Source organism: Scardinius erythrophthalmus, assembly GCF_964197995.2.
Source record: "Scardinius erythrophthalmus genome assembly, chromosome: 2".
NCBI lineage: Eukaryota > Metazoa > Chordata > Actinopteri > Cypriniformes > Leuciscidae > Scardinius > Scardinius erythrophthalmus.
In genome coordinates this window covers 28,790,412-28,806,206 of record NC_138222.1, presented here as the reverse complement: position 1 = coordinate 28,806,206, position 15,795 = coordinate 28,790,412, and the positions used below count along the sequence as shown (strand labels likewise).

At 38.9% G+C, this 15,795-nt stretch overlaps 1 protein-coding gene across 1 annotated transcript in view; it reads right to left on the bottom strand.

The window, feature by feature from the left end:
• Positions 1–791: 791 nt before the first annotated feature.
• The window catches only part of brsk2b (BR serine/threonine kinase 2b), a 139,140-nt gene continuing 124,136 nt past the window's right edge, over positions 792–15,795 (bottom strand). The window contains exons 15-20 of the mRNA XM_081394144.1: positions 13,101–13,308; positions 12,276–12,324; positions 10,526–10,649; positions 9,725–9,905; positions 8,962–9,055; positions 792–1,106 (exon numbers count right to left, since the gene is read on the bottom strand). Of these exons, the coding sequence (XP_081250270.1) occupies positions 911–1,106; positions 8,962–9,055; positions 9,725–9,905; positions 10,526–10,649; positions 12,276–12,324; positions 13,101–13,308 (852 nt within the window). The 3' untranslated portion in view covers positions 792–910. The remainder of the gene's footprint in view (positions 1,107–8,961; positions 9,056–9,724; positions 9,906–10,525; positions 10,650–12,275; positions 12,325–13,100; positions 13,309–15,795) is intronic.

Below are 15,795 nucleotides of genomic sequence, written 5' to 3'. Positions count from 1 at the left end.
CCGTATCCCAGTCCAAGTGCTCCCCATCATTTTTCAAATAGGTTCTCCAAATCTTGTACAGCAATGACACTGAGTTCATAAAATGCTTTAAATTCTTCATTTCACAAAAAAAGACTACAATGAAAAGAATACAATCCAACAACGGTCCTCGAGGGCAACTCCTCAAACACGTGCGTTATGATGTCCAGAGTTCCATTCGCCATTTGTCCTTTTGTAACGATGTCCTGTATGTACGTTTGTGTGTGCATCAGCAGAGAGAAGGAATAGGATAAAAGACGAGCAAGGATTTTTTTTTAAAAAGAAAAAAGAAAAGAAAACCTGAATGTTTAAATAAACAGATGAATTGTTGGTTAGCTTATTGAGAATTCATAAACATCTTTATTTTAAGGCTCCACTCCAAATCCATGGACATGTGTGGCTGTATGTACAGTAGCTGCAGGAGGAAGGAGTTGAGGGATAGGTTGGAACAGCTCTTGTTGGTGTTTGGGATGTTTAGATGCATCAGAATGAGGAGTTTCCCTCAGCGGCTTGTACTGAACTTCCTGTGTAATGTGCCCTCCATCAATGTGCCAAACATTGAATCTTGTGCAAGAGCAGGACTTGGGCTTTAACACGTTTTCTGGATAATTCCTGGTAGCAGAAATAAATAAAGGCATCATAAAACAGAATTTAACGAGACACTGTGAAGACAAAACAACACTGGAGAGAAAAAAAATATAAGTGTGTCTGTATGCGCCTTTTGTAAAGTGACGGGTCAGTACATACAGTACTTCAATATTCATTCCATTATATAAAACTTTGTAGAGGCTTGGTTAAAACCAACTTGAGTCAACAACATCCTTTCAGTAGTCACCATGACTGGATTCTTTTATTTGATTTTAAAACTAGTTATCTAGTGTTTCTCCAGGTTTTAAGGTTGTTCCTGTGTCCCAAATGATGGTGCCATCTTGGCTTTGTCTTGGTCAGATGGACATTTGGAGTCATTAGGCTCAGGCTCGTGTCTCTTGCTGTTGGCATGCTTGGGCGTGCCGGGCGGATGGGACACCTGCCCGTTCTTCTCGTCTGAAAAGAGCTGTTTAATTACGTCAAAGAAGTTACTCAATGGGCTGCCTGGGTGCACAGATGGGAGAAGAGGAGAAGAACAAGAAAACAAGAAAGGAGAGAAAGAGAGAGAGAGAGAGAGAGAGAGAGAGACAGAGAACAAATACATGAACAATGAGGATCACAGACGAGGCAAGGTGAGATGATGAGAGGCAGGATGAGACTGCATAAACTGGAGACAATAAGCCATGTATCTGACATGGATACAGCACACATCTGCAGGCATGTTAACTGTTTGACAGTACAGCTGTATTACTGTTCAAAGGTCTCATTGTGGTAGTGAGTATCTGTGGCTGAGCAGTCTCCATCTGATCTGTGATCTTCACTGGATGGAATGAAAACAAATGTGACTGTTGATGCATTACAAAGAAATTCATCTGTACTGATGAGGTTAAGGAATTCAAATTGTGTGTGAATATACATCAATGAAGAATTTAGCAAATACTGTATATGGTAGGCTATATAGTATACATAAGGGGTGTAAATATGCATCGGTACACCTGACAATGAAAACTGTCTGATTGATTCATTTGTTCACAAATCAGACTACTCTGGTCATTATGTATGTTTCTGATTCCTTAAAATAATCGGTTCATAATACATGTTCATTCACAAATTGGACTACTCTGGTCATGGTGTTTGTTTTTGATTCACTTAAAATAGCCAGTTTATAAGAAGTATTATTTTTTTCGCACTAATTGGAACTGGTCGAGTTATATGTATTTGATTCACTTAAAATAACCAGTTTATAATAAACTTTTTTTTTTTTTTTTCATGAATTGGAACTGGTAGAGTTGTATGTTTTTGATTCACTTAAAATAACCAGTTTATATATATATATATATATATATATATATATTTTTTTTTTTCCATGAATTGGAACTGGTCGAGTTATATGTATTTGATTCACTTAAAATAACCAGTTTATAATAAACTTTTTTTTTTTTTTTTTTTTTTTTCATTAATTGGAACTGGTCGAGTTATATGTTTTTGATTCACTTAAAATAACCAGTTTATATATATTTTTATTTTATTTTTTCATGAATTGGAACTGGTCGAGTTATATGTTTTTGATTCACTTAAAATAACCAGTTTATAATAAACTTTTTTTTTTTTTTTTTTTTTTTCATGAATTGGAACTGGTCGAGTTGTATGTTTTTGATTCACTTAAAATAACCAGTTTATAATAAACTTTTATTTTATTTTATTTTTTTTCATGAATTGGAACTGGTCGAGTTGTATGTTTTTGATTCACTTAAAGGAACACTCCGACTTTTTGGGACTTTAGCTTATTCACAGTATCCCCCAGAGTTAGATAAGTCCATACATACCTTTTTCATTTCTGTGCGTTCTGTAAGTGTTATTTGACACACCCACCGCTAGCCTAGCTTAGCACAAAGAATGGATGTAAATGGATAATGGTAGCATACTAATCCTAATAAGTGACAAAATAATGCAAACATTTTCCTATTTACATGTTGTGATCTGTATAGTCACAGCGTGTACAAATAACAAGGCTATATGAGACAGAGACCATTTTTAATCGTATAAATACTGGGAACTATATTCTCACTAGGCGTAGGAGCACAGCTACTTGGGCGGAGTGGCTACTTGGGCGGAGTGATTAGCGCAGCACACGAGACGCCCTGACTGTTGATGGTTCCGTAAACAAAACAAACGTGACAGACTAGCTAGTAGCGAAATAGACTCGTGATCATGGCTGACTTTGAGGAATTGTCAGAGGAATGTGTATCAAACCAAGATCCAGAACCATATAGTTTTGAGCCAGAATACACAGACGAGGAGTTACAAACTTTGGAAGCTGTAAGACAAGATGCCGAACAGATTGATGTCGAAGGGAGAATCAGAACGAACACGGACTGGTGGTGTAAATGTGGAACATGCCGACCTATGCCGACAGAAACCGAGTGCCTTTGTTGTAATGAATGGGACCGGGTATTGCCATCAATGTCAAGGCTTGACGAGTGATGACAATCAAAATATTTGCGTCACTACCACGGAAGATCAACTGGAAGAAACGCCCCATGCCAAGTGAACCTAATGGTCAGCTGTCCACCAAGTAAGTGATTTTGTTATAATGATCATTCATAGTACAGTGATAATAACAATAAAGGGGATACACGGAGCCTCTATTCACGTAATAGTGTCACTACTAAGGTTACATTACATTAGCATGGCGCTGTTACAGTATGGCTAATGTTAGTCATCTCAAAACATAACGGAACACTTACCGCAGCAACAGGTGATTCAATTTGTCCTGTCTTTATTATCGATGGGATGGCTGTATCCTTTAGCACACGTTTCATGGTCCATATGGCAACTTGCATTTTTTCTAAATAGTCGTCTATAGTAAAATGTTCAGAGCAAACGAAATACTTATTGATGCTGTTTACAGGTGTGTTTGTAGCCATCAATTCATCAGGTCAGCGTTTTTGGTTGGAATTCTATGAAACATCATAGTATTACCTGGTCTCCCCTGTTTATTGTCGCAGCTCTTTACAATACAGCGAACACCCATGATTGTAAAATATAAATTTACTATCTAGTAATTCCTGACTCTATTACTCCAACTCTGAGCGAACTCTCTGCTCCTCACCACAGGGCGTCTCGTGTGCTGCGCTAATCACTCCGCCCAAGTAGCTGTGCTCCTACGCCTAGTGAGAATATAGTTCCCAGTATTTATACGATTAAAAATGGTCTCTGTCTCATATAGCCTTGTTATTTGTACACGCTGTGACTATACAGATCACAACATGTAAATAGGAAAATGTTTGCATTATTTTGTCACTTATTGGGATTAATATGCTACCATTATCCATTTACATCCAGTCTTTGTGCTAAGCTAGGCTAGCGGTGGGTGTGTCAAATAACACTTACAGAACGCACAGAAATGAAAAAGGTATGTATGGACTTATCTAACTCTGGGGGATACTGTGAATAAGCTAAAGTCCCAAAAAGTCGGAGTGTTCCTTTAAAATAACCAGTTTATAATAAACTTTTTTTTTATTTTTATTTTTTTCATGAATTGGAACTGGTCGAGTTGTATGTTTTTGATTCACTTCCCAGATAGCAACATAGTGTCGGCCCAGATCCGGCCCACATATGGACCGTGTGGAAACCACATGTACCAGATGTGGGCCGGATCTGGGCTGACACTATGTTGCAATCTGGGTTACTAACTTGTTTATAAGAGTCATTTGTTTGGGAATCAGACTACACTGGTGACAGTGTATGTTTTGTATTGACTTAAAAGAACCAGTTCAATAATCATTTTTAGCGAATCGGACGACAATGGTTTTGCTGTAGGTTTTTGAACCACTTGTTCATCATTTGATGAATCATTTGTTTGTGAATCGGGCTACACTGGTCACACTGAATTTGTTTGATTTACTTAAAAGAACCGATTGATAATAGTCTTTTGTTCAGAAATTGGACTACACTGTTTGCAAGACAACCTGACTCCTGGTTTCTGTATTTTAGTACAGCGGAAGAATAGATAGTGAAGAACATCATTAAAATGATTTGTTTCCAGTAGACAACTAGACTTGGTCCCAATCCTACTCTAATTAATTGTGTCTTCATCATTTAATAATTAAGAATGGTGCTAAAACCACTGAGCTGAATGGAATCATGAACAAATGTCATGATGTATTACATGACTTAACCATAATTTAATTCAAACATTGTCAAAGGATATATTTACACCCTGGTACATATACTGTACAGCTACATATATTCATGCTAAATTCATCATTGGAATGCAGTGGTACAAATTGTTGCAGATTCTGAATACACCTGACGGCCGGTTCAAAAGGATTAACTAAACACCCTATTTGACACAAACACAGGCTTGCAAACCATCACCTCTATTTCCAATTTTATAAGTGGCTGAGTAGCAGCGGCCCCGATAACACAGGCTATAGCATGGCAGAACGTGGCCTATGTGAACACTAGAGTAGATTGCCTTCCCAGAGCTTGTCTCTGAGTCTCTCAACACAATCTGGACTCCTCTCAACATCATGACAGGCTGCTTTACCACAGCCTAAGAGACTCTCAAAGAGACATGACAGCTGTGGCAGCTTTGAGACACTCAGGACACTGCTTCAGCATTTCTACTGTGAGACATTGCAAATGTTCATCTCTGTTTAGATTTATGCTGGGTAAACCATTACAGATACAGAAAACTACCAGTACAGCATGGCTATTTTTCTCTTATGGGGAATGTTCTGAGCTGCAGTGAAAAACACTATATAGGTATTGGGACACACGCACCTCTAAATAATTGAATTCAGTTGTTTCAATCGGATATGCATACATTATTATTATATTATTATAAGTGGTAAGGTTTAGGAACAGCAGCAACACGAAGCAGAGGACCACGTAAATTCACAGAGCTCTGGGCTAAACAGAGGATTTATGTCTCACCCTAAAAATGAAATAATAAAATTATATTTGTAGTTATCATATTCCAGATTTTAATGCATCCAGGTTAAGTCAATTAGAACAGACATATTAAAATCAAAGCTTATGGCATCTTATAAAAAAAATAAAAAAAAAAGAAAGCAGCTGAAATTGCAAATGAGCCTTGGGAGTTATACAATTGAGGCTTTATTTTATAGTTCCTAAGATTAGGATTAGCTGTTAGTAGGACTACATTTTTGGCAAATAACTACTCTTTTCCTTCAAAACTACTGTTAATCTTGTAGTAAACCCCAAAAATTCTGAACAGACTTTACTGGTACTTGTTTTAATACTCGCATTGTATTTACAGGGACCTACATAAGTAGGTCACGCTGAGCAAACTAGTCCCTTTAGTATTCTACCCCTCATTACACAGTGATTCTACAGATGATTATTTCTACTGTAAAGTCCCAAATGATCAACATGAAAGAAGTGTTTAGAAAGCAGAGGTGCTGAGATGCATGCTAACATAAAAGCTCGACATTATCTTCAAATAGAAAACCTGGTGTAACAGATTCATAAGATCTGCTGATTAAATGTCTAAATAAGAGGCCTTTCACCAAAGTGATTCAGAATGCAACAATTGACCCACAAAGCAAAGTAGAATGATGCAAGAATTGAATACGGAGAGAAAAACAACATGAAGTATGCATGAAGATTTCATCTCTAGAGAATTTAAACTTTCATGGATTGTTCTATCAAGTGAGATCATGCTCACACACACATAAACACATCTGTGCATATATTATATTTAAAGGGTCAGTTCACCAAAAAAAAAAAAATGAAAATTCTGTCATCATTTACTTGCCCAAACACATAAGACTTTTGTTCATCTTTGTAACACAAATGAAAATATTTTTAATGAAACCGGAGAGATTTCTGTCCCTCCATTGAAAGTCCATGCAACCAAAACTTAAACGCATCAAAAGTACAAAAAGAGATCCAAGTCTTCTGAAAAGACACATAGGCCTAAATTAAATCGGTTCATCATTTAAAACAATAGTGTCTCTTCTACTTTTTGATGCGCTAAAGATTAGCGTTTCGAAGAGGAACGCTCAAGGGTTTGGTCAATCATGAGTGAGTAAATTATGTCAGAATTTATCCCTTTAAAGAACTATCCCTTTAAAGAATCTTTGTGTATAAGTGCCACGCATTGGATACCAAGTGTATGATAAAAAAAGTGACATACACCGTGGCTGAAGAGTTAAAAAAGACCTCTTACCACCCTTTGAACGCTTTCCTGTCAAAGGAACATGACATATTACTGTAACATGTCCGATCAAATGAAATATTCAGCCTATATTGACATTCTCAATGCACCCCATTGACTTTACAGTAATGAAACAAACTCAGTGATTCAACCTTCTTGCACAGATGTTTATTGCGTGGCCACATCTGTTGAGAGTGAAGCATGCTGGTGATCAGTGCTGTGCAGGTCTGCTCACGGTCAGTAAGGACAGGACAGTCAAGCTCACGTGCCCATTCACTCAACAGCCACCATGACCATGAGCCGTGGGAGAGCGGGGGGTGAAGGGCAAAGCCAGGGGGAAGGGATGGATGTGATTGACAGGGTGAGAGAATGGCACGATGGCTACACTGGTGATGGGTCACGATCCTGATAACAGCTCTTCAAGACAGTCCAAATGCACAATATGAATACAATTTCGTGAATCCTGTTTCTCAAATCTTTTATAGAATTAGGCATTAAGAGAGAGGGGTTTTGTTTGAAATGGCACACTACAACAATTATACTATTTTTTGCAGTGTGCAGAATGTAGGCTATACTGTCCACAATAATTTTCTGTATGAAACATGGAATACATAGATGACCTGTTACATTTGTTACAATCTGCAGTATACAACCAGAGCACACAGTGACAGGCATTGTACCTCACTATACAAAATGTCCAAATTGACCTTCCATTTCAAGAGTAATGAATGAAACAATATACCAATACTAGCACAGTGTATACCAGCAAGCAATTTTGCATTTTAAAAGCCGTCTAATAGCCGGTCAAACACAGCCTTGACGTCTAGGCTAAAACAAGGCAAAATTTGTTTTAGAACAAATAGAAGTGGGTTACTCATAGTCGGACTATATCGGGTCCATAGTTAGCCGAGATGGTGAAATGACAACTATTGCTTGCTGGAGTGCCTACTATTTGTAAAAGATAGTATGTGAAACCGAAAGCATCCAATTTTCAGTTTGGACGAGTCAACGCTGGTTGCTTAAAATAGATTTCACAGAAAATCATGTAGTGTATTATGGGCAAAAACTCAAAAATTTTAGCTTCAGATTATGATTCCATCCAGTCAGAGGATATCAGACATTCATATTTTAAGTTGATTTCAAAACACGTGCAATGAAGCACATTCTGATGAAAACTATAGTATTTTTTTTTTAATAAAATAAAAACAGAAATGTTAAAAATTCTAGTTAATATTGCTTACAGTTGCTTACTATCTCTCTCTCTCTCTCTCTCTCTCTCTCTATGAATTCCAATACACTGGAAATGGAAGTTGAACATTGCATTGTGGGATACAGTACCCAATGCAGTGTGAAAACTGTGGCATATAAAAGTCATCCAGGTATTTTATGCACATGGAAAATGTGCTTATTGTGCACAGTAGACTTACGATAATGCAGAAAGGATATACCAAACTCCCTTTTCTGTATTACTGCTTTTATTGCTTTTGGACGGAAAGGATTTGGAGCTGTCCAGCAGAGGGAGCTGTAACAGTCTCTTCACCATGTGCACAAACAGCCATATGAGAAGACAGGGGAAGGATTTCTCTGTTCTCTTATTTCATCATCTCCAGCAGGAACCACAGTCTAGCCCATTACATTTCTGCTCGTAAAACGAACAGTTTGAAGCCACATTCATTTAACTGGGACACAGGTTTGATTTGAATATCTGCAAGACATTTCCTGGATATGGATATAAACCCTTGTTAATACACGCGAGTGTGCTCTAGCATGCTCAGTGAGCGTTTGTGACTGCTAAGGAGAGTGTGTGCGTGTGTGCCAGTGCCTTGCAATGCAGTTCTGTGCAATGTTCTTTGATAAGGTCAAACGTGTATTTCCAGCACCTTTAAATAAGACATCACGTCCGACAGAACAGTGGATACATTGTCTCTAACCCGTTTGAGAAGTTTATTTTCATTTTGACGGCCTGAAAATGTCTTTAAAACAACCTCTAACAATAATTTGAAACACTGGAAAGACTCGTTTGACCTTGATGGGTGTGTGCAGCGTTCAGTGCTCTGCGAGGGTGGGCTAGGCGCCATGCATGTTCAGGATGCTGTGTAAGAAAGCAGGAAAGAGAGAGAGAGAGAGAGAGCCAAAGAAAGAGGTGTGTCAGTGGAGTGACTGGCCACTCACCAGACAGCTGCTGGACACCAGGCTGGTCATGTGTAGTTAACAACTGAGCCTGAATCGTCTCCACCACCCGCTTGAAGCGTCGACTGGGACCTGCAGGGGACACGCAAACACAGACAACACCCCTTTGAATGTTTCGCAATGATCCTGTACAGACTGGTACATGTGTGTCTTTTGAAATGAATGTCATTTTATGCTGATACATCCTGGGTTGATTCCCTCTAGCGGCTGCCTCATAAAGTCTAATGGGATGGGGCTGGTTTGTATGTTGCATTTGGCCAACGGCTGAGTTTGTGACACGTGCACATGCAAAATGCATGACTTTAAGAACAAGATTCAATCCCTTTTGTGTAGCCAAGAGAGGAAAAAACGAGGAAGGGGGGAAATGAAAAGAGAGGAACAGGGTTTGCAGTAATGGCACCAGCAGCATGGGATCTTTTTGGATTGTCCTTTGAAACACAGCAGGTTGAAAATGCATAGTGATTACCAGAAGGCAAAAAGGCCTCTTTTAGTTTAATTTTTTCCATTACCCCCTCGAGCAGTTGGTCTATTTTCAGCTTAAGAGAGGGGGAGTGTAATGGAGGAAGGGAACCGCTAGCGGAACGAGAGAGGGAAAAAAATTATCCCACCACTGCGACAGACAAAGTTCAACATCATCAACCAGCCTCTCCATCAACCACACACACACATCCCTCTGTGTTTCTATTGGTTGCCGGCGAGTGTATGACATCAAAATGGGCTTCTCTATGTCGGCATGGTTACCTGAGAGCAGTGTGAAAGTGACAGAGTAGATGCCGTTCTCCTTGGTGGCAGCCGTGCTTTCGGTGTAGGTGATGTCCACCTGGAACTTCACTGGTTTTTGGAACACGGTGGGGCCGGCCGTGGACTTGTATTCTGCCCGGAAACTCGTCTGAGACACCACACTGTGGCTGAGGCTGGGAATCTGAGATAACAGGAGAGAGGTCTTAAACAGAATCATTCACCCCAAAATGAGCACTCCGTGACTATGTACTGATGTCTTTTGAAACCAATGACTTTCTTTCTACAAAAGGGGATTTTTTTTGAAGAATATCCTTGACATTCTTTTCAAAATAATGTCAATGAAGGAGGTCTGGGGCTATCAAGTTCCAAAATGGCAAAAAAAAATGCCTCAAAACTATCACTGCGTCTATGAGTTAAGTGATATCTGATTTGTGAATTAATCTTTATTTTGTGTCAGATCTTTTCAATGAATCAGTTAATAGTTCACAAAACAGGTCTGAATGATTTGTTCAACTCAGTTGTACTAACTGACTCAGTGATTCGGTCGCAGATGTTAACAGCCCATTAGGGCAGATGATTGTCAATCAATAACAACCTAAATTCTGGTCTGTTGTCACACAGAGAAATCACATGACTTTAAAAGACTTAGCACACAAGTGATATTTTTTCTGATGCTTTCACATCCTTTTTGAAACTTAGAAGAAAGTAAAAGAAACCCATGAAAGTAAGAAAGTCAAACCGGATTGGAATGACATGAGAGAGAAAATGGTGGCAGAATTTACACACTCATCTGAGACTTACAGAGAGAAAGGCATGGACAATATCTGCTTTGATGGAGCTCAGAGGCTTGTCCCGAATCACCACAAAGATCTGCTCCTCCTTTTCAAGGTTAATAAAATTTCCAAACCAAGATTTTTTGGCAAGTCTGTGAAGAAGAAAAACAGGAGTGAACAAGACAAACAAAAATCACTCAACTCACATACCATGCATGAATCAAGTACATGTTTGAATAATGTTGCATGCTATCACATACAAAACATACTTTTCATTTCTTCAGTGTGATGTATAAAATGTATAATTAATTCTCAAGAACACATCCTGCTATTCATATACATAATATCATCATACAGTTCAAAGGTTTTTGCTCACCAAGGCTTCATTTATATAAAAATAAATACAGTAAAAACAGTAATATTGTGCAATATTATTACAAAAATAACTCCTTTATATTTGAATATATTTTAGAATGTAATTTATTCCTGTGATGGCAAAAAATATTTCTTCATATTATAAGTTTTGAAAACAGCTGCAGGTATTTGAAATAGAAATCTTTTGCATTCCTTTTAAATGTCTTTACTGTCACTCTTGATCTAACGATTTAATAATAATAATACGTGCTAACCCCAAATATTTGTATGGTAGTGTATATATTTCAGCCTCTCCAATAGTGAAGAACAGTTGGCAGAAGAATTTCAGACCATCAATTGCTAAGTTATATTTTTAAAAAGTTGGTTCACAGTGACAACATACAGTATCAGCGGAGGTTCCCCCGCAGAGCTTGGCTGAATATGTCTCAAAGTGATATACAGACTGAATGCTGTCGAGATGCGCGTTAGTAAGTTGTCAGTCAGTTGATGTGTCTCTTGGACATGGCAAGAAATGAAAACGTATGATTTTTAAAAAAAGTGACTGCACGGGCTGTCAAACAATTCAAAACTTGTATGATATATATGCTGTGCAGCACCATGCAAACCTCAAAAACTTTTTTTTTTTTTTCAATTTTGCATTTAAAATGTGAGAGTTCACACATAGGTTTAGTATTGGTAAACTAGAATAAGATGACAGGGGTTAGTCACGACACAGTATTAGCTGACAACTGAAACGTCCTCTGGGGTGGGGAAGCAATGAAAAGTTACTAAAACTTTTCAAGAAAAAAGCCTGAAGGGAGTTATGAATGCTGGCATATGGCTCATTTCTTAGCCCTGTTTGAAATCCCTGGGATTTTACCAAAGTCAATGACTATCAAGGCTATCTTTGAGCCAGACAACATACTGTGACACTAGCTCACCAAAAACTTAACAACAGAAAAATAAGAAGAAAACAATCCAGAAGAAAGTTTCCACTGTGGTGCTGCTCTGTGTGGCCGTGAAGCTAAGTGGAACTAAAACACTGAATTATTCATGACGAACTATTCCCTGATAATGTCTTTAGCTACAAACTAGGCTAATGGGGCCAGGAAGAGTGTTTGGACCACCACATTAACTTTAGCTGCAACGTTTTCAGAACTCCTTTCGACTCAAAATACAATTTGGAGAAAAAGATAGTATAAAGAGCAAAAGTTAAGTGTCTTAACTAAACGAGCTTTAATTGAGTGTTGGTGATTTAACTCTAAGCCACCCAGGTTACCACAAAAGGTGATGCCAAGTAGAAGAATGAATATTGAACTGCATTCAATTATAATTTAGTATTATTTTAATGTTTCTTTCACACTTTGGGATTTAATAAAATCACATATTTTACTTGATTGTCTTTGAAAATAGCTAATACTTACTCGGGGGAAGACTCTGGTGTTAGGCTGGACATTTCCTCTTGTGTGGGAACTGGAAGGAGACAAAGCAAACAAGCCTCAGTGGAATTTGCATCATATTCTATATCCAGAGAGATTAGACATTTAGAACCTGAGGAGGGGAATGCTGATTAACCACAGCTAATTACTCCAAACCTGCAGAGATTAAGAGTAATCCCCCCCCCCCCTTCTATCAGCTCATCTGATCCTCTTCCCGGTAGAAGAGGGAAAGAGGAACAGCTGGAGGTGAAGGGAGATGCTTGTGCACTTTTCATTATCATTACTATATATATCATCAGATATAGCTGATAATAGAGTATCAGTGAATTTATTACCCAGCGATCTGTAAAATCAGTGCTTAGTGCTTATACCTAGCTAAGAGGGGAACATCAACTGAAAACCGCAATAAAAAAGGATTAGCAAGCATAATTAATTCACTTAAACGCTTTCCTATATGCTATGGTGCCTTACTTTGCACGTGATCCTGCATATCATTGCTTTACTGCCATACATAACTAAAGTTTTATAATATAACATACAATATAATGTGTATTATAATTTCTGTAGATTTACCCAAAAGTAAAATACTATAGAATTTTAAAATAATTGGTATTGTCCAGATATTTTCATTCCTAGTTGTATTGGCATTTGTTTATTGATTTTATCAGAGACAATACACATGAATTACCATCATGTTGATGTAAATGTGCTAAATTTAGTCAAAATGGAAAATGTTCATTTGCATCCACCTGGCAGATTATGTTAAAGAGTGAAACCACGGCTACAGGATGTTTCGGGCGCTGCTGGTACCTTGTAGTTTCCTGCGGTGGAATCGTGGTGAGCCAAGGAAGCTGTTCTTAATGGAGTTGAGGCGTGTTCTCCACGGCATGCCTCCAATGGAGGGGCTGGGGGGAGGCGTTGGGCTAGGGGTCCCAGCTGGGCTCTCCTTAGGCGTGTGCACTGGTGTTCCTTTTGGAGTTGGCAATGGGCTGCCCCTGGGAGAGGGGTGGGGCGTAACCTGTATGGTGGGGATAGATTTGCCGTTGTGGTCAGTCCCGGCCAGCGGGTGAAGGTGGTGAAGCCGGATGGGTGAAAGGGGAGTAAGGGGAACAGAGAGCTTGGGTGGCACCGTGAGCGGTGGCCGGCGCACTTTCGGGCTGCCAGGCATTGGCGGGGGCATGGGTTGGCAGGGTGTAGAAGGTTCCGACTTGGCCGCAGATGGCACTGCCGTCGTGTTAGGGAGCGGGTTGGACCTGGTGACCTGCAGGGGCTTGTCTGCAACTTTGGGCTTGGCTGGAAGTGTCTGGGTTTTGTTGTTGGGCTGATGGGCACGTGTCTTTGGTTGAAAGGTTTTGGGGGAGTGGGGGCCTATGCCGTTCAGCCGGGACACAGGCGCGTGGGTGGGGCTGTGGTTGGGTGACTGCGTGAGTTCTGCGGATTGTGGAGGAACGGCGAACCGTCGCATGGGCTGGAAGAGCGCATGCACAGAGCCAGCAGCATAAAAAGAGCCAACACAGCCCATACACACAACACACGGCCCCGTAGTTAACAGGCATTACGGCGCAGACGCACGCACACACACACCGACACCGAAAATGAAAGGATGGTGAACAAGGCACCGATGATGAGAGGTGAGGGAGGAAATGCAGAAAGAAAGAAAGAAAAAAACATGCCATTAGCACAACCAGCCAAGAGGCAACGAGACAGTGGAAATAAAATGTTCCCAATCCAATGTCCCAAAACCAAATCAAAACCGAACAGAAATTAGCAACAAAAAGCTCCGGGTTGTTGTTGGGATGAAATTAAAAAAGGTGTTTTCAGCACTGACTAAGCAAGCAGGAAATTTGTGCAATGAGCTTTGCTTTAAAAGGACGCTATTGTCAGAATACCTCATATCATTTAAAATAATCATCATATATTCAGTAGAAATGCCATTGAATGTGACAAGTCACAGTATGTAAGTACTGACTCAACAATTTGAGTTTTTCAAGACAATAGCGCCACACTATCGAAATGGCTAGTGAAAATAAGTGCAGTTGACCATTAAACAGAGCATAGAGTACAATGCTGCTGCTGGAGGTATGACATGAGGATGCTGCTTGACAGATGACGCTGTATAATAATAATTGGGTCAGAAATGGGGGATTGATTCAATACGGGCCACTAGAAGTGAAGAGTGTGATTACAATAAGTGAAGTAAAAGCTCATCAAGCATATTGTAAAACATTAAAAAGAAATACAATGGTGTGTTAACTGTACCAGCTGCAACCGTACCACGAGCATAAAGGGGAGCACAAATGCAATAAAATGGATTTTTAAAGCTCTTTCATACTGCAGGGAAGATTCTTCCATGACAAACCTTTAAGTCTCTGTCTGAGCAGTAAAACTAATCTCAGATGAGCTGTATCAAGGAGTTCTTCACAGACTAATTTAAATTACTTCCACCAAGCATGTTCTCTACATGAGCCATTTTCATCAGATCAGATTCGGAATTGACTTTGGGATGAATCCTGCAGGGAATTCCTTGATGTAACTCAAGGACTGCATATTGGGAAGTCTTAGTAGTGGATTTGTAATCGGTTAGCCTCTTTAAACAAATCAACTGTAAAAGCTGGCTACGTCCAGAGGCTTCACCGTTAGTATGGAACCAGGGATTTTCAAGGGATTTTAACAAGCCATTAGTGACTTGGGCTTCAAATATTTCAAGGCAACAAGGCTGTGAATTGGGCATAGATTAGCAGTAATTATGCTAAGCATGGTAGTCTGATTGGGCTAGAAGTAGTAAAGGTGGATCGGTAGGGACAGACAGCGATGTTGCTGCAGTATTTGAGCTTATAAGTGTTATATAATCGACTGTCTTGTTTAACATAGTTAACAATATACATAATTATCATTAATGCTTCATCATCACTACCAATTCTGAGAAATAATCTTTCATATTGCATTGGTCCCCTTGTTTCATATTTTATAATATTAAGTGTAGCACTTTAAACCTGGCCTATAATAACATATGCATTGGTAACATTAATGTACTTTTTACAATCTTTACTATTGAAAAGTTTGGGTCTGGTTATATTTCTTAAGGGTTTTTTTTTTTTGTTTTTTTTAAAGAAGTCTCGTATGCTCACCAAGGCTGCATTTATTTGATCAAAACTTGATTCAATCAGTCTATCATGCTTAGCATAATTACTCCATTTTTAAAGATTTATTGCTAAATAGAAACTTTAAAGGAACAATCTTTTGTAAAATGTAAAAGTCTTTACTATCACTTTTGATCAATTTAATGCATTTTTGCTATTTTGCTATTTTTTTTCTTAGTGTATACAGTAGTGTATTTATACTATTACAACACACTGCTGTACCACCTGTTGATGCATATATTCATGCTGAATGATTGAAGATCAGATGTGACTTGAGACATGAGTTTCTCATCAATAGATATTATGTAGATAGATGCCACACCAGCTGGCTATGGACTGCAACACAACCAAACGCTTTGAGTGAA